Source organism: Perognathus longimembris, chromosome 16, assembly GCF_023159225.1.
Source record: "Perognathus longimembris pacificus isolate PPM17 chromosome 16, ASM2315922v1, whole genome shotgun sequence".
NCBI lineage: Eukaryota > Metazoa > Chordata > Mammalia > Rodentia > Heteromyidae > Perognathus > Perognathus longimembris.
In genome coordinates this window covers 4,493,427-4,518,875 of record NC_063176.1, presented here as the reverse complement: position 1 = coordinate 4,518,875, position 25,449 = coordinate 4,493,427, and the positions used below count along the sequence as shown (strand labels likewise).

At 37.4% G+C, this 25,449-nt stretch overlaps 1 protein-coding gene and 2 pseudogenes across 3 annotated transcripts; 1 reads left to right on the top strand and 2 right to left on the bottom strand.

The window, feature by feature from the left end:
• Positions 1-716: 716 nt before the first annotated feature.
• Positions 717-2,073, bottom strand: LOC125364912 (annotated as a pseudogene).
• Positions 2,074-3,464: 1,391 nt separating this feature from the next.
• LOC125364904 (UDP-glucuronosyltransferase 2B17-like) lies at positions 3,465-12,817 on the top strand. Of its 3 annotated transcripts, none has more exons than XM_048364681.1 (6): positions 3,465-3,940; positions 5,238-5,382; positions 6,551-6,682; positions 9,299-9,386; positions 10,169-10,388; positions 12,428-12,817. In XM_048364681.1, the coding sequence occupies exons 1-6, from the start codon at positions 3,465-3,467 to the stop codon at positions 12,705-12,707; spliced, it is 1,341 nt and encodes a 446-aa protein (XP_048220638.1). In that variant the 3' UTR covers positions 12,708-12,817. The 3 variants fall into 3 exon arrangements, with proteins under 3 accessions (XP_048220638.1, XP_048220636.1, XP_048220637.1); XM_048364679.1 differs by having other exon boundaries at positions 3,465-4,188; positions 5,234-5,382; XM_048364680.1 differs by having other exon boundaries at positions 3,465-4,192.
• Positions 12,818-14,473: 1,656 nt separating this feature from the next.
• LOC125364905 lies at positions 14,474-24,725 on the bottom strand (annotated as a pseudogene).
• Positions 24,726-25,449: the final 724 nt, after the last annotated feature.

Genomic DNA, 25,449 nt, shown 5'->3' with positions numbered 1-25,449 from the left:
TTAGTATAATTTTTTCCAAATCCTTCCATTTCCTTACAAATGGGGCAATGTCATTCTTTCTGATAGAGGCATAAAATTCCATTGTGTATATGTACCACATATTATGGATGGAAATGCCCAAGTAAGCATGTGAGAGTCCTTTCGTGATCAGGTGCAATTCATAACACACCGTAGGAATCTGAAATAGGTTCTTAATTGATCATAGTCCAGCTTAGACTATGATGGCCTTCTGTATCGATTTCCAGAAACTAGGATGACAGGAAAATACACCCCTATTCAGCTGTTGGTTTTCGGCTTTTACCTTTACTGACCTGTGTGAACTGTGATCTGAACTTTTCTGTTCCCTGTGAACTTTGGTATGAATGTTTGCTTCCGTTTTTTTTTTTTTCAGATCAGAAAATTTTTATTATTCAGGTTACTTAAGATTGTGAAAAAAATTACTTTTTTGGCCTATTCTGATATGTATATGTTATAACTCAATTTCTGAGGATTTCAGGTCACTTAACCTACAACACTGAAAAGCACTAATGATGCTTTCTGAAGTAAACCACATATTCTCTAGTTCATCAAAATTACTGTTCTAATAAGCCGAGGGCCTTAAGAATAAAGAAAATGAAAGTAATCTCCATAATCTTTAAATCCATGTGAAATAAATGTCTTTGTAGTCCAACAGATTGTAAAATGTAACCAGGTCTCTAGACTAACATATTAGTGTATAACTTTAATAATATCTAGCAGCAAAACAACTGGAATAGCCAATAACAAATGTTTTCATTGAATTGTAGACTAGTTTCTTTATAAGTAATGATTGTTAAAAGTACTCTACAGTATTGTTCAACTGCACCCAAACATGAAAGATATCAAAGATCTTGTTTATCTCCACTTTTTCCTGTGGAATCAAGTGCACCAGGAACCTTATTAGATTCAACCCAAAGAGACTGAAAGGCATCTTCCTGTTCATCCAACAAATCGGCAGCTGTGGCTCCTTTAATTACTGTCTGGTTTGTAAAACACTGTTGCTGCTGGGAAATTTGACTCAATTCTACTGTTTCTCTACCTCTTCTTTCACCCAAAATTTTGACAACATTTGCAGGAATAAGTCCTGTTGTTTGACCATCAAGCCTTGCCAGAAGCCAGCCACGCACGTTGGGTTGCTGTTCGTTGAGAGCTTAGTTCAATTTATCACCAGCACAGAAAGAAATTTCTTCTCCAGAGAGAGCAGCAAAATCATATTCTGCTTTACAACTACGTGGTCATCCTCGCCACTTGCCCAATTGAAGTTGCCTGTTACTTCATCACTGTGAGTAGACAGAAGCTTCCAGATAAGAAAAGGACCACCAAGAATAAGAGCAAAGAACGAGAATTTTGGCCAAGTTGTTGCTGAGTTAACTGCTAGGTCAAAAGCACCGAGGGAGGCCACAGTTCCTTCGCTCTCTGGCCAAAGGTCTTCATTCTCTGAGCCTTTCTCAAACCGACCATCCCCTGTATTCCTCTAGAAATGTATCCTATAGTCCTAACTAAAGCAGTAGCTGAAAAACCCTGTGTAAGGTGTATTTTTAGTGGGGAAAAGTGATTTGCTACATCCAATACAGCCCGGAAACTGCTACAGACAGCAGAAAAGGTAGCATTCATCATGATACTAACAGAGGCAAATGCATGCACGGTACTTTCGATGGACTGAAATGCACCTCTGCTGCTTTCTGTTGCTTGCTGAACAAATCTGCTGGGTGGAAGTTCATCTACACTGAGGCCGTTAAAGCTCAGGTCATTCTGTCCATAATTACAAGGGCTATAGCGTCCATAAAATGAATTTCCATAGGTGCCATAGACAGAAGACAATGAACTGTAGGCAGGTCTGGAAGGGTTCACACTGCTTGCTGCTCCGTGTCTGCTGGGATGGCCTTGGAAGGACAGGAGGGGGCTCTCTGGTTAGTGGCGGTTGTCCAGGTCTTGTCACGAAAGTAGGACCCAGTCAGCAGATTGGAAGGTGGGGGCGTGGCCCAGGCCCTGCCCAGCCCCCGGAATTGGGCGTGTCTCCCAGGGTTTGGGGGGAGGCTGAGTCTGCAAGGCCATCTCTAGGCCTCCGGTCGGCTCCCCTGTCTCTGTTTTTGAATCATGATCTACATGGTGTCCTTGTCCAAAATGGCTAAGATTACAGAGAACAGACATTATTGTTGCGCCTAAATAGAGTTTTTAATAGAATTTTCCTTATTCATTTGGTTTTCACTACTGTTTTAGATATCTTGAAAAGTACATTAAATGTATATGTGTATGTTAGGAGTTACATTTTTAAAGCTTGAAAACTCTCTTAGTCAAACTAAAGAAATACTCATCATCTGTGGCCATAAAAGAAATGCAAAGCAAAACATCTCACCCCAGTTGGACTGACACTTACACAAAATGGAATTTTGCACAAACGTTGGAAAGAAAAATGTTCTGTGATTTGCAGGGAAAGGGATGGACCTAGAACAGATTAGGTTAAGTGATTCTACCTAAGCTCCAAGAGAACAACAGGGTATGCATTCGCTCTTTTGGGGAATGTAGACCATTAGGTCTAGTGAGATATCATAGACATCCAGTCCATATGTAGAGATTTTACGTGGAGTGTATGTGCTAGATTTCTTCTTTGTCAGACCATTTCATACCTTCCATTCTGTCATGTCTCTATCACCACTACAACCATATTTCCCTGAGGCACTCTGCCTCAACCTCTCTGAGAGAATAGCTGCTGTTTTTAGCTGATTAGGTCCTTCCTTTTGGGTGAAGCATTCGCAATGCTTTGAGTTTGCCATCTTGATGACTTCCTAAGCCCATTTTCAGGATTCTGTATTAGAGTGCTTGAATGCTTGAACGCTTGATAGCGAAGGTACTTGCAGGCTTTGGAAGCATGCTAGAATAAATTGATGCTATGCTTCAAACTGAATTGGAAAAATGTGAATTATATTTCAGAACAGTTGTTACAAGTATTTCTTGAATCATGTTATAAAACAACGAGAACAAGAAATGTACTCACTGCCTTTCATAAGAATCTATAACCCCTCTGTACCACACTCTGATAATAAAAAGTAAAAAAAGAGAAAATCTGAGCCCTTACGAAATTGGCATGTCCATTTCTGTGTCAAAGAGGATGCAAAGACAAGTCACAGCTCATGTGACATAATTCAGTAAATAAGAAATGGCTTACATAAGACAGGTGACTTCTATATAAGGTCAACGACTCCTAGCAACATGAAAGCAGGTTTTTACAAAAGAACTGTTGAATTTACCTGTTTAATCATCAGCGAATGAAATATCTTTTGTAAACCTGCCCAACTTTTCATGCACATGAAATGGACATTAAACATATTTACTTTCATTGACCCCAGTTATAATTTAACTTCTGGATAAATATTTTTTCTTACATACCAACACAAGACATGGGCCCAAGTGAGCATGGTTTGATGGACACTGTGCTGTCAGTAAGGATGCCTGGGAAATGGATTTGGGTTCTCCTGCTACTGCACCTGAGTTGTTACTTTAGCTCTGGAAGCTGTGGGAAAGTACTGGTGTGGCCGATGGAATACAGCCACTGGATAAATATGAAGGTAATACTGGATGAACTCATCTTGAGGGGTCATGAAATAACAGTTGTGAGATCATCATCTGCTATTTTTGTTGGTAGCAATGAAACATCCAGCATGAAATTCGAAACTTTCCCTTCGTCCTTCAATACTGATGAAATGATAGATATTATCTCAGAAAATATCAATTTGTGGACATATGAATTGCCAAGAACAAGTTGTTTGGCATATTCGCCATTATTGGAGAACTTATTTATGAAATTTTCTGACACTTGGCTCAATATTTGTAAAGAAGCAGCTTTGAATAAGGAACTGATGTCAAAGCTACGAAAAGCAAGATTGGACGTCCTGATTGCAGATCCCATCGGCCCTTGTGGGGAGCTTCTGGCTGAGCTCTTGGAGATTCCTTTGGTGTACACTCTCCGCTTCTATCCCGGCTACACAATGGAGAAGTATAGTGGCGGCCTTCTGGTCCCTCCTTCTTATGTGCCTGTCATTCTGTCAGGATTGAGTGGTCAGATGACCTTCATGGAGAGGGTGGAAAACTTCATATGCATGCTGTATTTTGACTTTTGGTTTGAGACATTTGAATCAAAGAAGTGGAGTAGCTTGTACAGTGAAGTTTTAGGTAAGTCAGTTTTCATTTTTAGTAAGATAGGATAGTAACTTTCATGAACTTTGGAAGAGGTACTCTGAGATGCACGTGAAAGAGAAGTTGGTCTGTTGTAGGTAAGGCAGTTAAATGAGATAAAGGTGTCTTCCAGACTCCTGACTCTGGAAAATCTCACATTACAGTGTCAGAAGGAGAACAGTTACCTATCTGTATAGGACACTCCATACAGGAGACTCTAACAGGTCATCCTGTATGAAAAGCTTCATGCACAATGAAAAATTCTTTACTTTTCCTCATTAGCAAAATCAATAATTACTTCCCTAAGATACTGATGAATGAAAAAATATATATACATAGGAGATTCATTTTTATTATACCTATGTATGTAGGAAATAAGAAAATGTTTCCCTTGATCATTTTCCTCATTTAAATCAAAATATTTTATTTGTATTCTCTTTATTATTTTTTCTTTTTACTTTTACCAAGGTTTGTACTCAAAGACCTCAAGTTTGCTTGGCTTACTTCTTTGGGCTGGTACTTTCTGACTTGAACCACAACTCCATTGGAGGGATTTTCTTGAGGATATTACTGCCCATCTTAACTTCAGACTTCCTTTTATTTGAGATCTGGGAATGCTGTGTAGCTAAGGATACATTATTAGCCTCTGCTGTCCAATTTTCTGGATTATCTAAAAGGTTTCCTATTCTTGATAAACCAATGTTTTAGTACACACTGGATAACTATAACTTCTAGTGATTTATTTTTTAATTACCCATTTTATGAATATAAAATCTGGTAAAGTGTGAGTGTACCTGTGATTATTGTCTTTCATTTTCAATCATGTTTCTTCATTTAATAAAGTATTTGCCATGAATAAGATAAATTTAATTATATATTCTGGTTAATTCTAAAATACTTTCAGAGGATATTTGCCAAAGTTTCTATATAATAAACATTTTAGGTACTAATGTGAATCAAGTTGAAGGAAAAATACCACACACAGTCATATATATCCTTATTTATGATGAACTTTTGCCCATCTCCATCCCTGTCCACTCAGGAAGACCCACTACCTTAATGGAAACAACAAGTAGAGCAGAAATCTGGCTTATTCGATCCTACTGGGACTTGGAATTCCCTCGTCCTACTTTACCAAATTTTGACTTTGTTGGCGGACTCCATTGCAGACCTGCCAAACCCTTGCCTAAGGTAAATATGTTCCTTTTGTCTGTTATTTGATTTTTTGTTCCATAAAGATGGTTCAGATTCACTAAATCCAAATCTTCGCTTACAGTGACAGAGATACAGGAAGTGGGGGAATGCATTCTTGCAACTGAAACGAATTTTTGAACCATCTCATGTTTCTTAATTTCAGTAACCTCCAAGTCATTCAGAACAATGTCAGTTTAATGAACACTTCATTATACAACACCTAGATGGAATCCTGTATCAATCATAAAACTGTGAAGTGATTACTATATATGGATGTTAATGTTAGATGAGCAAGAAACCAGCAATACTAGTTATTCCCAAACCCTCAAATCTTACACTACATTTAAAAAGATAGATTAGAAGGAATAAAAATACTGTGAAAGACTCTTGGAAAGTGAAGATTACATTACTAAAAGAACAGAGAAGGTAATCATAGAAAGTTTCTCAGTCATTCATAGTAAGATGGTATATGGGCAAAGCTCAGAAATCAGTGGAAGAATGAGAATTGAAAAATATTACTAATGAAAAACTATTGGGATTCTAAGAACAATTTGCAAGACCTAAACATTTTGCTTATCAAGGAAATTCTTAGAGAAATAATTTAGCATCCAGATGGAAATGTTTGGACAATATTTTGCACAATGATGCTAGGATACTGGGTACTAGTAAGTGTAACTTTATACATGGGGAATGGAAATTTTTGTTTTCTGTATTTAACTGTGTTAATATGTCTTCCTCTGTTATTTTCTGATATTAATTTTTTCCATATTTTAGTATTTTTTTCCAATACTAACTAGGGCTTGGACTCAAGGTCTGATCATTGAACCTGAGGCACAGTGCTGAAGACAAGTATTTTACCACTTGAGCCACAATTCTACTTCCAGAATTTGGTGGTTAATTGGAGCTGAGAGTTCCACAGACTTTTCTGCCTGGACAGGCTTTGAACCATAATCCTCAGATTTCTGCCTCCTTAGTAGAATGGATTACAAACAAGAACCACCCATGCTTGGATATTTGGACATAAAAAAATCTTTAAATGTTTGCTTCACTATTGTTTGTGTGTGTGTGTGTATGTGTGTTTGTGTGTGTGTGATAAAGAGAGAGGCAAAGAAAGAGACAGAGACAGAGAGAGACAGAGAGAGATAAATCAAATTTTTTGTCACAGGAAATGGAAGACTTTGTGCAGAGCTCTGGGGACAATGGTGTGGTGGTGTTTTCGCTGGGGTCAATGGGTGTTAACCTAACAGACAAGACCGCCAATGCAATTGCATCAGCACTGGCACAAATTCCACAAAAGGTGAGATGTAGTACCTCAGTAGTGGTCTTCACTGAATGGGCTTAAACTCTGTAGATACCTGATTACACTAGATTCCCGGTGATACATACACTGTTCCAATAGCTCTCATTTACCTTACCCAGTACAAAGACAGCTATGCATGGCAGGTGCTGAAGTAGTATGGAATTTGTATTGTGTTAAATTGACAATCACTACATGAATTTTGTGATGAGAAAGAAACACAGAGGCCACAAGGTGAATTTTTTAAGCATTCTTTTTTCTTTTGTTGTCACAGTGAAGTACAGAGGGAATACAGTTTGATATACAAGGCAGTGAGTACAATGTGAAATGTTACTATCATAATATTGTTAGCAGGACTTCAAAGAAATCATTAAATTTCATCATTTCTGGAAGGTTACGGCCTCTCAATACACTAATGTTTCAGAAAGGAGATAAATGTCACTCAATAATTTAAGTCATACACTACTAACATTTAGCATGTAGAAAAATGGTTTGAACTGTATTATATAGGTTAGTGTTCCCATGCAATCCTACCTTCCAATTTTGAAACTGACCCATTGAGAGTACCCTCAATGGGGTTATTCAGAGAAAGAGAAAGGAAGGTTCATCCCTTCTTGTAGGTATGTATTCAGCCTTTCTAATAGAGAATGTAACTAAAACCAACCTGCCCTACTGGACTCGGACTTTCTCATATCTGAAAGCAGATCTGTACACGCCATGTGAAAGTACACAGAGAGTACTGAAAAATAAATGTAACATCATTAACATTTGGATTCTTTTCAGCAGCCATGAAACCTATGAACTACATGCCAGCTCTATTTCCCACATTTAAAGATTTTCCCTCATTAATGATAGTAGGTTTAGATGTCAGGATCATAAAATTCAGCTTGCAATTTTTCCTAGATGTCCCAACTAATAATTTGTAATCTAAAATTAGGATTATGTAATTACTGAAAAGAATTAGTTCATTGCTGATAAAGAATTGATTACACAGATTTGAGGAATTTGACTTTAAGATAGGCTGTATAAAAATAACATGTGTTCTCGTGCTGGTCATGAAGCAGGAGTTGCAGCCTTAACATGCTGTCTTGGACTTGTTCATGTGGGTTGTACCATGCGAAGGCCTTGGTAATTAACCCATGATGTGTTCTAGGGGCCACTCGTCTGTCTGTCCAGATCAACGTGTCCAGGGGTATTAGAAACATCTAGGGGAGGCAAAATGGCCAGTTTAAAACCTACAGTGTTGTGGGGGGTATTTACAGTATGAACTGTATGTCAGTATTGTGAACTCACTCCATAATGCTGAGTATTATGTAATATAATATCACCTAATATAATACTAAGTATTTTGTACTTCAGAATACTGAGTCATTTGCTTCAGTTTTTGTCAAACATAACAATAACTTTTCATATAACTTCTCTCCAAGGAGAACTGAGAATGTAAAATATTTGTCATAAATAGGCAGATGGCCCTCAGTAGATGAGTGGATCAAGAAAATGTGTCACACTGTAACTCTATGCCTCTGTCAAAAAGAATGATACTGCCCCATTCATAAGAAAAATGGAAGGACTTTGAAAAAGTCATACCAAGTGAAGTGAGCCATACCCAAAGAAATATGAACTCTATGGTTTCCCTCACAGGGAATATTTAGTACATGTTTAGGTTCATCATAGCAGAAGATCACAATAGTTCAATAGCTATGCCCGTATGAACACATTAGTTAATGCTAAGCAAAATGCACTCAGTTTCATAGGAATATGTGGTATATCATTGTTGTAATTAATTTCAAAATACCATGTGAAACAGTACTTTTTTCTCTCATATTCTCTTTCCTGTTTTTTACTCCTACTGTTATTGTAACTTATCCTAGTACCCCAGATAGTATACCCTGGATATATGTGTATTGGACCTGGGGAAAGGAAAGGAACACCAAAACTGAGAGACAATGGATAAAAAGACAAACCATTGTAATAGCAATACAGACAAAACCAATTTGTGTAAACCAACCATACAACTCCTGGTGGGGGAGGAAGCTGGGGAGGAGGAGATGGGGAGAAATGAGGGAGGAGTTAACAAGCAGGATAAGTAATGGACTTGCCTTACATAGGAAATTGTAACCATTTGTCCTTTACTTTGAAAATAAAGGAGAGGGGAAAAAAAGCAAAACAAATGAAAACTGTTCAACTCAAATTAATTTTCATAGAATAAGAGAATATTACCATGCTATCACTTTGTAAAGGTTAATAGCAAAGACTGGAAGAAGGCCAGTTTAGTACATATTTAAGTGTAATGATGTCAGTCTTAATAATTTTTAATGCTATTGTGCACCAGATCTATGAATATGACATAAAAATATCTTGAATGCCCTCATTTGCCCTGAAATACATCATTTGTCTTAGTATTGTGAAAAATTGTGATGCTATTCCATCTTGTTGAATATGAAAATAAGTACAGGAAAGGTTGGTATCCTTTCCCTCTCAGTTTTGCAGTAATCCTCATTAATTAGCACCACCTGTTCTCTTTATCCGTTCAATGAAAGTTATTTAACTGTGCCACATGTCAATTTTAAAGTGTGCCTTTTTACAAGTTAAAAATTCAGTGTCTTTCCCTACCAGATAATTTGGAGATTTGAAGGCAAGAAACCAGTCACCTTAGGACCCAATACTCGGCTGTACAAATGGCTCCCCCAGAATGACCTCCTTGGTAAGTAAGACTAAAAACAAATACTGAAAACATGAGTAAGTGCAGAAGTAGTTGATGGCAACACAACAGGAAACAAAATGAAGATGCCTTATTAGGAAAAACTCAGAAATTAAAGCAAACAGTTTATATTCACAATCCCTTGCTAATGAAAATAAGACTTCACAGTTGGGATTTTATTACACTCTGTTGTATTCCTTATAATCAGTTTAAACTTGATTCAAACTATGTTTAACATTGATGAAGAATTTCCTGTAATTACCTGTAGTTATATCTCCATGCCTTCATTCAATCATTCCATTATCCGTCCTCCAAAAGCAGGGCAAGTAATTACAATGCCACTGAAACAAACACCTTTTATGCATGAGTTTGCATTTTCTGTGTTTCTTAACAGGAAGTGGTTATACACTATTTTTCAAACACCCCTCCTTCATTAGGTTAATTTACCATTATTAAGTGTATGAGAGCATAATCTAATATGGATGTTTTTTTATTTCAGAATCTTTTCTCTATTATCCATTCTGCGTTTTCCTATCTGTTCAACAAACAGCAAATGTTACAATCTTAATTCACACAAAGCTTAGTGCACGTACCTTCAGAGTTTTACTTAACTCTCAAGTGGATTAGGTGCTACTTGCAGTGAGATAGGAAGTCGATGTAAATGTAATGTCATTGGCCCAATAATTGTTATTTGGAAAGGACTGTTCCATCCAGTACTTCACGTTAGACATTTTTTTGTCTAAGACTTTTAATGAGAAATGTTATTGAAATTCACCTAATCGTAGGTCATCCAAAAACGAAAGCCTTCATCACTCACGGTGGAGCTAATGGCATCTACGAGGCCATCCATCACGGGGTTCCCATGGTGGGCATTCCTTTGTTTGGGGAACAACATGATAACATTGCTCACATGGTGGCCAAAGGAGCAGCTGTGCAACTGGATATAAGAACACTGTCAAGTAAAGACTTGCTCAGAGCACTGGAAACCGTCATTAACAACCCTCTGTGAGTATAACCTCAAGTGTGTGTGAGTGTGTGTGTACACAAGTGTGTACTTACATGTGAGTGTGAGTGCATGTATCTGTCTGTCTTTCTGCGCATTAAATTCAGGGACATGCTCATGACTGGTAACCACTCTAATCTAGATATCTGTGAGTCGGATTGTTGTTCTACGACATAGCACTGTACTGGATATAATAGTATAGCAGACATATTGTAAAAGTTGTGTTATTTTGGTATTTTGGGGAGGTACTGTTTGAGCTCAGAGCTTAATATTTAGCTTGTTTGCTTTCTCAGAGGCCTTCTACAAATTAGGCCATCACTTGCATGTTACTTTTTTGCTGGTTATTTCAAGATAAAGTCTAGGCACTTTTCAGTCATGTCTAGTCTTGAACTGTGATTGTCGGATCTCTGCCTACGGGGCTAGACAAGTTTACGGACAGGAGCCATGAGCGTTTAGCTCCCACTTTGATTTTCCTACAGACATTGGGCAACCTAACAAATATTTTGTGAGCCATATTTTCTGCTCCTGTTTTTTATTTGTTGGATGTGAAACTAATCTCTCACATATTGATCCTTTGAAATTTTCAGGAGATACAATGCTGCTACTGAGAAATACAGGGGATTTCTTAGACAATATAGGCTAAAACTGTTGGTATATTGTGCATTTCACCAATTTTTGATGTATTAAATTTAAGTTTTACCTGCTGTATTACAAAAGTAAATACTAAGATTAGTATCACCACTGATGCTGCCTGAAAATCTTCCATGTTCTTCCCACTCAAGCAACCTGATTTGAGTACTTTAAATAGTAGGGAGAAAAGTCATCTCAATTTGCAATTGCTATACTCTCCTGCTATTACACCTTGGAACTTACACTTAATAATAACTTACTAATATTGTCTATATGCACATTTTCACCTTGCCTATAGGTTCTATTCATTTCAACACCAATCACATGTACCCACAATGCCTCAATGAAAATAGCCCTTTTGTCGGGTATAAAAATCATAATATTAACCAACAGTACAATAAAGCTATCCAATGCCTAACATATGAAATTTTAACCAGTCTGTACATGAGTTTGACAATATAAATTTAAAAAATAAAATAAATAAAAATGAAATGTGAAAAAATCATAACACTAACAAGAAAAATGACAGCAATATTAGCAAACACCCTGTGATTCTATTTGAAAATATGAATACATAAAAGTATTCTAAATAAAAGTACATTACTTCTACAAGTCAAGGAGCTCAATTATTCCTATTTCTCCACTTCCTATCTTTCTGTTGTGTAACAGTAAACAAGTAAATAGGTTCACAAAAGGATAAGGCAAGTAATTGGTATGAGTGGAACATGCAAGTGATAGGGTCAAGAAATAAAGGGAAGGCTGAGAGCCAATGGCTGATGCCTGTGATCCTAACTACTCAAGTGGCTAAGATCTGAGAATTATGGTTTGAAGTCAGGCCAGGCAGGAAAGTCCATAAGAGACTTAGGCTAAGTAACAACTGAAAAGCCAGATTGGAGCTGTGCTTCAAGTGATAGAGTCCTTCCCTTGTGCAAAGAAAGTTCAAGAAAAGTAACAGGGCCCTGAGTTCAAACCCTAAGATCAGAACAACAACAACAACAAAAAGACACAATGGACTTTTATAGTTCCATAGTAATTGATCATTGACAAAAGATAAGTACATATCCTTGGGAGGTAAACTTCATTAATTTATCTTTCTATTTCTAAATTATGATGCAATTCTGAACTTCAAACAACAGGTGTATTAATAATTAAGCTTTCGTACTGCCTTTGAGATTTTACCACTTCTACTTTCAACTTCAGAAATTCTTGTGTTTAATAAGATTGTTTTAAATGGCTAAGTCCAGGGTCACTATGCTCTTGCCTTTCACACTAACATTTCCAGAAACATAGCAGAAGAAAAGCATTTCCTTTTCTCTTCAAATTTTATAGAATTATTTTTATCATCTACAGAATACATCCACTGTCTTTTCTGGTGCATTCTCAAAATGATGTTAATTTGATTTGCCTTTAGGTATAAAAAGAACGCTATGTGGCTATCAACCATTCACCATGATCAGCCTATGAAGCCTCTGGACCGAGCTGTCTTCTGGATCGAATTTGTCATGCGCCACAAAGGAGCCAAGCACCTGAGGCCACTTGCCCACAACCTCACCTGGTACCAGTACTACTCTCTGGATGTCATTGGCTTCCTGCTGGCCTGTGTGGCCACCGTTACCTTCCTTGTCATAAAATGTTGCTTGCTTGCTTACCAAACTGTTTTTAAGATGGGAAAGAAGAAGAAGAGGGAGTAGAGCTTTCAACACCACAAAGAATGGACTAAGAGCCTACGAAGCAAGACCATCCTAATGAACTAGAGCACAATCAACATGGGAGAGATTCACCTCTACATTTCACCTAAACCTATGCCATTTGAATAAATAAAATATAATAAAGTGAAAATCATGAAAGTTACAGTTCCTTGAGCTTATTTCACTTAATTTAATTTTTTCCCTAGTCTTTCCATTTCCTTATGAATAGGGCAATGTCCTTTCTGATGGGAATATAAAACACCCGTGTGTATCTGTAACACACCTTCTTGATCTACTCATCCACTTTTTGGCATCTGGGCTGGCTCCATATCTTAACTATGGTAGATAATGCTGCAGTGAACATAGTCATAGCTTTCATGTGGCCTTATTTGTGCTCATTTGGGTAAGTACCCAGGAGTGGGATTGCTGGGTCACAGGGGAGCTCTATGTATAGGTTTTTTGAGGAGCCTCCATAGTGCATTCAACAATGGAAGAACAAGTTTTCACTCAGACCAAAGAGTAGTGGGGATGCTGTCAGCATCTGTTGTTATTAGATTTCTTGATAATGGCCATTCTAACTGGGGAGAGGTGGAATCTCAATGTCATTGTGATTTGCATTTTGTTTTCTTTCTTTTTATTTTTTTTGTCAGTCCTGGGGCTTGAACTCAGGGCCTGAGCACTGTCCATTGCTCCTTTTTGCTTAAAGCGAGCACTCTACCACTTGAGCCACAGCACCACTTGGCCTTTTCTATATATATGGTGCTAAGGAAGCAAACCCAGGGCTGCATATATATGAGGCAAGCATTCCAGCATTTGGGCCATTAACCCAGCCCTGATATGTAATACTCTAATACATTCATGTGTCCACATCCACATACTCATTTTATATGTATGAATATGTATGTACATGTAAATGTGTATATAGGTATGTATGCATATATACCTACATATATACATATCTCTATTTTCTTCCACTGAAAAGTCAAAGGCCATCTATACTGGTTTCATAGCTGGCTATTAATAAGTAACACTGCAATAAAACATCTGTGTGTGCAATGACATTACTTCAAGAATGACATTGCTAGATCATTTCATAGTTCTATTTCTAGGTTTCTAAAAATCTTCAATGTTCCTTTCCAAAGGAACTGCAATGATTTGCATTAGTGCCAACAGTATACAACATTTCCTTTCCCACCTATTGCCTGGTTAGCATCTGTTGTGTTCTTTTTAAGTATCTTATGTTTGAGTTTCTGTTTCTTTCAAATGAGGGGCTTTCCTTGTGATATTTCCATATATACAAATTATGTACTTTGAACATATTTTCCTTTCCACTCTATTTTTATTCCTTTCAACTTTCTCTCCTCCTTTCTCAAATAGTATTGCGTTCATTTTATCATGATTTTTCATAGATGTGTGTGTGTGTGTATTATGTGTCCTTTTATAGTCTTTGCTCCAAACTAGTCCAACCTTCCTCTCTTCCTCCTTTTGCTGATCCTCTCCAAAAAAAGCTGCATTTACATTCATGTACCTTGTTTGCTAATTATTATCATCATCATCAGTTTAGTTGTTCACTCCACAAGTAAGCAAGATTGTGCTGCATTTGGTATTTTGCTTTCACTTCATAGGCCTCAACCTCATTATTTCCACTTAATTTATTTTATTTATTACAAAGGCATAGGTTTAGGTAAAAGGTAAAGGAAACCTCTCCCATGTTGACTGTGCTCTAATTCATTAGGATGGTCTTGCTTCATAGGCTCTTAGTCCATTCTGCGTGGAATTGAAAGCTCTACTCCCTCTTTTTCTTCTTTCCCATCTTCACAACCATTTGGTAACAAGCAAGCAACATTTTATGACAAGGAACATAACGGTAGCCACACAGGCCAGCAGGAAGCCAATGACATCCAGAGAGTGGTACTGGTACCAGGTGAGGTTGTGGGCAAGTGGCCTCAGGTGCTTGGCTCCTTTGTGGCGCATGACAAATTCGATCCAGAAGACAGCTCGGTCCAGAGGCTTCATAGGCTGATCATGGTGAATGGTTGATAGCCACATAGCGTTCTGTTTATACCTAAAGGCAAATCAAATTGACATCAATTTGTGGAATGCACCAGAAAAGATAGAGTGTGATATATTCTGTAGATGACAAAAATAATTCTATAAAACTTGGAGAGAGGGGCTGGGAATTTGGCCTAGTGGCAAGAGTACTTGCTTTGTATACATGAAGCCCTGGGTTCAATTCCACAGCACCACGTATACAGAAAATGGCCAAAAGTCGTGCTGTGTCTCAAGTGCCAGAGTGCTAGCCTTGAGCAAAAAAGAAACCAGGGACAGTGCTGAGAACCTGAGTCCAAGGCATGGACTGGCAAAGAAAAAAAATTTGAGAGAAAAGTAAATGCTTTTCTTCTACATATTTGGGGAAATGTTAGTGTTAAAGGAAAAAGCATAGTGACACTGGACTTAACCATTTAGAACAATATTATTAAACACAAGAATTTCTGAAGTTGGGGGGCTGGGAATATGGCCTAGTGGCAAGAGTGCTCATCTCATATACATGAAGCCCTGGGTTTGATTCTTCAGCATCACATATATAGAACAAGCCAGAAGGGGCGCTGTGGCTCAAGTGGCAGAGTACTCGCCTTGAGCAAAAAGTAGCCAGCGACAGTGCTCAGACCCTGAGTTCAAGGCCCAGGAGTGCCCCCCCCCCCAAAAAAAAAGAATTTCTGAAGCTGGAAGTAATAGCAGTGAAATCTCAAATGCAGTACGAAGGCTTAATTATTAATACACCTGTTGTTTGAAGTTCAGAATTGTACAATTTAGAATTAGAAAGATGATTTAATGAAGTTTACCTCCCAAGGAGATCTTTTGTCAATGATCAATTACTATGGAACTATAAAAGTCCATTGTGTCTTTTTGTTGTTGTTGTTGCTGTTGTTCTGGTCTTAGGGTTTGAACTCAGGGGCCTGTAACATTCCTTGATCTTTCTTTGCACAAGGGAAGGACTCTATCACTTGAACCACAGCTCCAATCTGGCTTTTCAGTTGTTACTTAGCCTAAGTCTCTTATGGACCTTCCTGCCTGGCCTGACTTCAAACCATAATTCTCAGATCTTAGCCACTTGAGTAGTTAGGATCACAGGCATCAGCCATTGGCTCTCAGCCTTCCCTTTATTTCTTGACCCTATCACTTGCATGTTCCACTAATACCAATTACTTGCCTTATCCTTTTGTGAACCTATTTACTTGTTTACTGTTACACAACAGAAAGATAGGAAGTGGAGAAATAGGAATAATTGAGCTCCTTGACTTGTAGAAGTAATGTACTTTTATTTAGAATACTTTTATGTATTCATATTTTCAAATAGAATCACAGGGTGTTTGCTAATATTGCTGTCATTTTTCTTGTTAGTATTATGATATTTATACCCGACAAAAGGGCTATTTTCATTGAGGCATTGTTTGTACATGTGATTGGTGTTGAAATGATTAGAACCTATAGGCAAGGTGAAAATGTGCATATAGACAATATTAGTAAGTTATTATTAAGTGTAAGTTCCAAGGGGCAATAGCTGGAGAGTATAGCAATTGCAATGACTTTTCTCTCTACTATTTAAAATACTCAAATCAGCTTGCTAGAGTGGGAAGAACATGGAAGATTTTCAGGCAGTTTCAGTAGTGATACTAATCTTAGTATATACTTTTGTAATACAGCAGGTAAAACTTAAATGTAATACATAAAAAATCGGTGAAATGCACAATATACCAAAAGTTTTACCCTATATTGTCTAAGAAATCCCCTGTATTTATCAGTAGCAGCATTGTATCTGTTGAAAATTTCAAAGGATCAATATGTGAGAGATTAGTTTCACATCCAACAAGCCTATGAAGAATATACTGATTTTCAAAAAAACAGGAGCAGAAAATATGGCTCACAAAATATTTGTTAGGTTGCCCAATGTCTGTAGAAAAGTCAAAGTAGGAGCTAAATGCTTATGGCTCCTGGTTGTGAACTTGTCTAAGGCTGAGATCCCAACAATCAGAGGTCAAGACTAGATATGACTGAAAAGTGCCTAGACTTTATCTTCTAATAACCAGCAAAAAAGTAACATACAAGTGATGGCCAATTTGTAGAAGGCCTCTGAGAAAGCAAACAAGCTAAATATTAAGCTCTGAGCTCAAACCCAGTACCTCCCCCAAATACCAAAATAACACAACTTTTACAATATGTCTGCTATACTATTATATCCAGTACAGTGCTATGTCGTAGAACAACAATCCGACTCACAGATATGTAGATTAGAGTGGTTACCAATCATGAGTATGTCCCTGAATTTAATGCGCAGAAAGACAGACAGATACATGCACTCACACTCACATGTAAGTACACACTTTTGTACACACACACTCACACACACTTGAGGTTATACTCACAGAGGGTTGCTAATGACGGTTTCCAGTGCTCTGAGCAAGTCTTTACTTGACAGTGTTCTTATATCCAGTTGCACAGCTGCTCCTTTGGCCACCATGTGAGCAATGTTATCATGTTGTTCCCCAAACAAAGGAATGCCCACCATGGGAACCCCGTGATGGATGGCCTCGTAGATGCCATTAGCTCCACCGTGAGTGATGAAGGCTTTCGTTTTTGGATGACCTACGATTAGGTGAATTTCAATAACATTTCTCATTAAAAGTCTTAGACCAAAAAAATGTCTAACGTGAAGTACTGGATGGAACAGTCCTTTCCAAATAACAATTATTGAACCTATGAAATTACATTTAAATGGACTTCCTATCTCACTGCAAGTTGCACCTAATCCACTTGAGAGTTAAGTAAAACTCTGAAGGTACGTGCACTAAGCTTTGTGTGAGTTAAGATTATACCATTTGCTGTTTGTTGAACAGATAGGAAAACGCAGAATGGATAATAGAGAAAAGATTCTGAAATAAAAAAACATCCATATTAAATTATGCTCTTATAAACTTAAAAATAGTAAATTAACCCAATGAAGGAGGCGTGTTTGAAAAATGGTGTATAACCACTTCCTGTTAAGAAACACAGAAAATGCAAACTCATGCATAAAAGGTGTTTGTGTCAGTGGCATTGTAATTACTTGCCCTGCTTTTGGAGGACGGATAATGAAATGATTGAATGAAGGGATGGAGATATAACTACAGGTAATTACAGGAAATTCTTTGTCAATGTTAATCATAGTTTGAATCAAGTTTAAACTGATTATAAGGAATACAACAGAGTGTAATAAAATCCCAACTGTGAAGTCTTATTTTCATTAGCAAGGGATTGTGAATATAAACTGTTTGCTTTAATTTCTGAGTTTTTCCTAATAAGGCATCTTCATTTTGTTTCCTGTTGTGTTGCCATCAACTACTTCTGCACTTACTCATGTTTTCAGTATTTGTTTTTAGTCTTACTTACCAAGGAGGTCATTCTGGGGGAGCCATTTGTACAGCCGAGTATTGGGTCCTAAGGTGACTGGTTTCTTGCCTTCAAACCTCCAAATTATCTGGTAGGGAAAGACACTGAATTTTTAACTTGTAAAAAGGCACACTTTAAAATTGACATGTGGCACAGTTAAATAACTTTCATTGAACGGATAAAGAGAACAGGTGGTGCTAATTAATGAGGATTACTGCAAAACTGAGAGGGAAAGGATACCAACCTTTCCTGTACTTATTTTCATATTCAACAAGATGGAATAGCATCACAATTTTTCACAGTACTAAGACAAATGATGTATTTCAGGGCCAATGAGGGCATTCAAGAGCAAGGGCATTTTATGTCATATTCATATATCTGGTACACGATATTATTAGAAAATATTGACTGACATCATTACACTTAAATATGTACTAAACTGGCCTTCTTCCAGTCTTAGCTATTAACCTGTTCAAAGTGATAGCATGGTAATATTCTCTTATTCTATGAAAATTAATTTGAGTTGAACAGTTTTCATTTGTTTCTCTTTTTTCCCCTCTCCTTTATTTTCAAAGTAAAGGACAAAGGGGTTACAATTTCCTATGTAAGGCAAGTCCATTACTTATCGTACTTGTTAACTCCTCCCTCATTTCTCCCCATCTCCTCCTCCTCAGCTTCCTCCCCCACCATGAGTTGTATGGTTGGTTTACACAAATTGGTTTTGTCTGTATTGCTATTACAATGGTTTGTCTTTCTATCCTTTGTCTCTCAATTTTGGTGTTCCGTTTCCCTTCCCAGGTACAATACACGTATATAAAGGGTATATACATAGCTAATGAACTATTGTCTTCTTCTGCCATGACTAACCTAAACGTGTACTAATTATTCCCTGTGAAAGAAACCATAAACTGCATATTTCTTTAGGTCTGGCTCACTTCACTTGGTATGACTTTTTCCAAGTCCTTCCATTTCCTTATAATGAGCAAGTATCATTCTTTTTGATAGAGGCATAGAGTTACATTGTGAAACATTTTATTGATCCACTCATCTACTGAGGGCCATCTGCCTATTTATGACAAATATTTTACATTCTCAGTTCTCCTTGGAGAGAAGTTATATGAAAAGTTATTGTTATGTTTGACAAAAACTGAAGCAAATGACTCAGTATTCTGAAGTACAAAATACTTAGTATTATATTAGGTGATATTATATTACATAATACTCAGCATTATGGAGTGAGTTCACAATACTGACATACAATTCATACTGTAAATACCCCCCACAACACTGTAGGTTTTAAACTGGCCATTTTGCCTCCCCTAGATGTTTCTAATCCCCTGGATACGTTGATCTGGACAGACAGACAAGTGGCTCCTGGAACCCATCATGGGGTGATTACCAAGGCCTTCGCATGGTACAACCCACATGAACAAGTCCAAGACAGCATGTTAAGGCTGCAACTCCTGCTTCATGACCAGCACGAGAACACATGTTATTTTTATACAGCCTATCTTAAAGTCAAATTCCTCAAATCTGTGTAATCAATTCTTTATCAGCAGTCAACTAATTCTTTTCAGTAATTACATAAACCTAATTTTAGATTACCAATTATTAGTTGGGACATCTAGGAAATATGGTAAACTGAATTTTATGATCCTGACATCTAAACCTACTGTCATTAATGAGAGAAAAATCTTTAAATGTGGGAAATATAGCTGGCATGTAGTTCATATGTCTCATGGCTGCTGAAAAGAATCCAAATGTTAATGATGTTACATTTATTTGTCAGTAGTCTCTGTGTACTTTCACATGGCGTGTACAGATCTGCTTTCAGATATGAGAAAGTCCCAGTCTAGTAGGGCAGGTTGGTTTTAGTTACATTCACTATTAGAAAGGCTGAATACATACCTACAAGAAGGGATGAACCTTCCTTTTTCTTTCTCTGAATAGCCCCCTTGAGGGTACTCTCAATGGGTCAGTTTCAAAATTGGAAGGAAGGGTTGCATGGGAACACTAACCTATATAATACAGTTCAAACCATTTTTCTACAGGCTAAATGTTAGTGTATGACTTAAATTATTGAGTGACATTTATCTCCTTTCTGAAACATGCTTAGAGTATTGAGAGGCCTTAACCTTCCTGAAATGATGAAATTTCATGATTTCTTTGAAGTCTTGCTAAGCAATATTATGATAGTAACATTTCACATTGTGCTCACTGCCTTCTATATCAAACTGTAACCCCTCTGTACTTCACTGTGTCAACAAAGGAAAAAAATGCTAAAAAACTATTGACATTGTGGCCACTGTGTTAGATTCTGGTGACAAAATTCATGTTGTAGTAATTGTCAATTTAACACAATACAAATTCCATACTACTTCAGCACCTGCCATGCATATCTGTCTTTGTACTGGGTAAGGTAAATGAGAGCTATTGGAACGATGTATGTATCACCGGGAATCTAGTGTAATCAGGTATCTACAGAGTTTAAGGCCATTCAGGGAAGACCACTACTGAGGTACTACATCTCACCTTTTGTGGAATTTGTGCCAGTGCTGATGCAATTGCATTCGCGGTCTCGTCTGTTAGGTTAACAAACATTGACCCCAGCGAAAACACCACCACACCATTGTCCCCAGAGCTCTGCACAAAGTCTTCCATCTCCTGTGAAGAAAATTTTGCTTCATCTTTATCTGTCTCTCTCTGTCTCTGTATCTTTCTCTGCCTCTCTCTTTCTCTTTCACACACACACACAAACACACACACACACTAACAAGAGTGAAGCAAACATTATTTAAAGAGTTTTTTACGTCCAACTATCCAAGGATGGGTGGTTCTTGCTTGTAATCCACTCTACTAAGGAGGTAGAAATCTGAGGATTATGGTTCAAAGCCTGCCCAAGCAGAAAAGTCTGTTGAACTCTCAGCTCAAATTAACCACCAAAAGCTGGAAGTAGGGCGCTGGGAATATGGCCTAGTGGCAAGAGCGCCTGCCTTATATACATGAAGCCCTGGGTTCGATTCCCCAGCACCACATATACAGAAAACGGCCAGAAGTGGCGCTGTGGCTCAAGTGGCAGAGTGCTAGCCTTGAGTAAAAAGAAGCCAGGGACAGTGCTCAGGCCCTGAGTCCAAGGCCCAGGACTGGCAAAAAAAAAAAGCTGGATGTAGAATTGTGGCTCAAGTGGTAAAGCACTTGTCTTTAACACTGTACCTCAGATTCAATGACCAGATCTTGAGTTCAAGCCCTACTTATTAATGTCAGAAAATAACAGAGGAAGACACATAAACACAGTAAAATACTTAAAACAAAAACTTCCATTCCCCATTAATAAAGTTACACTTACTAGTACCCAGTATCCTAGCATCATTTTGCAAAATATTGTCCAAACATTTCCATATGGATTCTTATTTATTTCTGTAACAATTTTCCCTGATGTTTAGGTCTTGTAAATTGTTCTTAGAATTCTAATTGTATTTCTTTTGTAATATTTTTCAATTCTCATTCTTCCACTGATTTCTGAGCATTGCCCATATACCATCTTACTATCAATGACTGAGAAACTTTCTATGATTACCTTCTCTGTTCTTTTAGTAATGTAATCTTCACTTTCCAAGAGTCTTTCACAGCATATTTATTCTTTCTAGTCTATCTTTTCAAATGGAGTGTAAAATTTGAGGTTTAGGGGATAACTAGTTTTGTTGTTTTCTTGCTTTTCTAACATCTCCATATGTGGTAATCACTTGATAGTTTTATGAATGAAACAGGATTCCATCTAGGTGCTGTATAATTAAGTGTTCATTAAACTTACATTGTTCTGAATAACTTGGAAGTTTCTGTATGCAGAAACTTGTGATGGTTCAAAAATTAGTTTCAGATCAGGAAAATGTGGTACACAAACACAGTGGAATTTTATGCCTCTATCAGAAGGAATGATATTGCCCATTCATAAGGAAAAGGAAGGACTTGGGAAAAACTAAGTGAACTGAGCCAGACCCAAATAAACAAGTCAAATAAACCCAAATAAACCCAAGTCACAGCAGAGGACCACAAGAGCCCAGTAGCTATACCCTTTTGAACACATAAGATGATGCTAAGTGAAATGAACTCCGTGTTATGGAAACGACTGTTATATCACTGTTGTAATCACTTTCAACATGCCATTTGAAACTGTAGCTTCTATTGTTGCAATCCTCTTGTATCCCGTTCCAGTGGTTGAACCTGCAATATCACTGTATCTTATCTGAGTACATTGGAAACTGTGTATACTGGCATTAGAACTAGTACACTGAAAGGGAATACCAAAATTGAGAGACACAGGATAAAAAGACAAATGACTACAAAAGCATTACTTCCAAAACTGTTTGATGTAAATGAACTGAACAACTCATGCGAGAGGGAAACAGGGAGGGGGTTGGGTGAATGAAGGAGGAGGTAAAAAACAATACAAGAAATGTATCCAATGCCTAACTTATGAAACTGTAACCTCTCCGTACATCAGTTTGACAATAAAATGTAAAAAAATATTATTTTCAGTTGAAAGAATGCATTCCCCCACTTCCTGAATCTCAGTCACTGTAAGCAAAGATTTGGATTTAGTGAAGCTGAACCATCTTTATGGAACAGAAAATCAAATAACAGACAAAAGGAGCATATTTACCTTAGGCAAGGGTTTGGCAGGTCTGCAGTGGAGTCCTCCAACAAAGTCAAAATTTGGTAAAGTAGGACGAGGGAATTCCAAGTCCCAGTAGGATCGAATAAGCCAGATTTCTGCTCTACTTGTTGTCTCCATTAAGGTAGTGGGTCGTCCTGAGTAGACAGGGATGGAGATGGGCAAAAGTTCATCATAAATAAGGATATGACTGTGTGTGATATTTTTCCTTCAATTTGATTCACGTTAGGACCTAAAATGTTTATTATATAGAAACATTGGCAAATATCCTCTGAAAGTATTTTAGAAATAACCAGAATATATAATTGAATTCATCTTATTCATCGCTAATACTTTTTAAATGAAGAAACATGATTAAAAATGAAAGACAATAATCACAGGTACTCTCACACTTTACCAGATTTTATATTCATAAAATGGGTGATTAAAAAATAAAGGAATGTGGAATCACTAGAAGTTATAGTTATCCAATCTGATCTAAAACATTGGTTTATCAAGAATAGGAATCCTTTTTGATAAACCAGTATATTGGACACCAGAGGCTAATACCTGTATCCTAGCTACCCAGCATTCCCAGATCTCAAAAAAAAAAGGAAATCTGAAGTTAAGATGGGCAGAAATATCCTCAAGATTACCCCACGAATGGAGTCGTGGTTCTAGTCAGAAAGTACCAGCCCAAACAAGTAAGCCAAGCAAACTTGAGGCCTTTAAGTTCAAACCGTGGTAAAAGAAAGAAGAAAAAATAAGAAAGAGAATACAAATAAAATATTTTGATTTAAATGAGGAAAATGATCAAGGGAAACAGTTTCTTATTTCCTACATACATAGGTATAATAAAAATGAATCTCCAATGTATATATATTTTTTCATTCATCAGTCTCTTAGGGAAATAATTATCGATTTTCCTAATGAGGAAAAGTAAAGAATTTTTCATTGTGGATGAAGCTTTTCATACGCGATCACCTGTTAGAGTCTCCTATATGGAGTGTCCTATACCGATAGGTAACTGTCCATTGCTGTCCTTCTGACACTGTAATGTAAGATTGTCCAGAGTCACGTGTCTGGAAGACAACGTTATATCACATTTAACTGCCTTACCTACAACAGAAACTTATCTTTTCACATGCATCTCAGAGTACCTCTTCCAAAGTTCAAGAAAGTTACTATCTGATCTTACTAAGAATGAAACCTGACTTACCTAAAATTTCACTGTACAAGCTACTCCACTTCTTTGAGTCATATGTCTGAATCCAAAAGTCAAAATACAGCATGCATATGAAGTTTTTCACCCTCTCCATGAAGGTCATCTGACCACTCAATCCTGACAGAATGACAGGCACATAAGAAGGAGGGACCAGAAGGCCTCCACTATACTTCTCTGTTGTGTAGCCGGGAGAGATGCGGAGAGTGTACACCAAAGGAATCTCCAAGAGCTCAGCCAGAAGCTCCCCACAAGGGCCGATGGCATCTGCAATCACAACATCAAATCTTGCTTTTCGTAGCTTTGACATCAGTTCCTTATTCAAAGCTGCTTCTTTACAAATATTGAGCCAAGCATCAGAATATTTCATAAATAGGTTCTCCAGTAATGGTGAATATGCCAAACAAGTTGTTCTTGGCAATTCATATGTCCACAAATTGATAATTTCTGAGATAATACTTATCATTTCATCAGTATTGAAGGATGAAGGGAAAGTTTCAAATTTCATGCTGGATGTTTCATTGATACCAACAAAAATAGCATATGATGGTCTCACAACTGTTATTTCATGACCCCTCAAGATGAGTTCATCCAGTATTACCTTCATATTTATCCAGTGGCTGTATTCCACCGGCCACACCAGTACTTTCCCACAGCTTCCACAACTAAAGTAACAACTCAGGTGCAGTAGCAGGAGAACCCAAATCCATTTCCCAGGCATCCTTACTGACAGCACAGTGTCCGTCAAACTATGCTCACTTGGGCCCATGTCTTGTGCTGATAGGTAAGAAAAAAAATTGATCCTGAAGTTAAACTATAATTTGGGTTGATCAAAGTAAATATGTTCAATGTCCCTTTCATGATTGTGGACTTCTGGTCAGGATTATACAAGAAATTTCATTCCCTGATGATTAAACAGGTAAATTCAATATTTCATTGGAAGTAAATGCTTTCATGTTGCTAGGAGTCATTGACCTTATGTAGAAGACACCTGTCTTATGTAATCCATTTCATAATTACCAAATTTTTTCAGATGAGTGTTGACTTTTCTTTGCATCCTTTTTGACACAGAAATGGACATGCCAATTTCATAAGGGCTCAGATTTTCTCTTTTTTTACTTTGTATTATCAGAGTATGGTACAGAGGGGTTACAGATTCTTATGAAAGGCAGTGAGTACATTTCTTGTTCTCGTTGTTTTATACCATGATTCAGGAAATACTTGTAGCAACTGTTCTGAAATATAATTCACATTTTTCCAATACAATTTAAAGCATGGCATCAATTCATTGTAGTGTGCTTCCAAAGCCTGCAAGTACCTTCGCTATCAAGCGTTCCAGCATTCAAGCACTCTAATAAGGAATCCTGAAAATGTGCTTAGGAAGTCATCAAGATGGCAAACTCAAAGCATTGCGAATGCTTCACCCAAAAGGAAGGACCTAATCA

Excerpts from the sequence above, each read along its gene's own strand:
- LOC125364904 (XM_048364679.1), top strand. The coding sequence starts at position 3,465 with ATGCCTGGGAAATGGATTTGGGTTCTCCTGCTACTGCACCTGAGTTGT. Across the intron at positions 4,189-5,233 it reads CTTGTACAGTGAAGTTTTAG|GAAGACCCACTACCTTAATG; the intron begins GTAAGTCAGTTT and ends CTGTCCACTCAG. Across the intron at positions 9,387-10,168 it reads CCCCCAGAATGACCTCCTTG|GTCATCCAAAAACGAAAGCC; the intron begins GTAAGTAAGACT and ends ACCTAATCGTAG.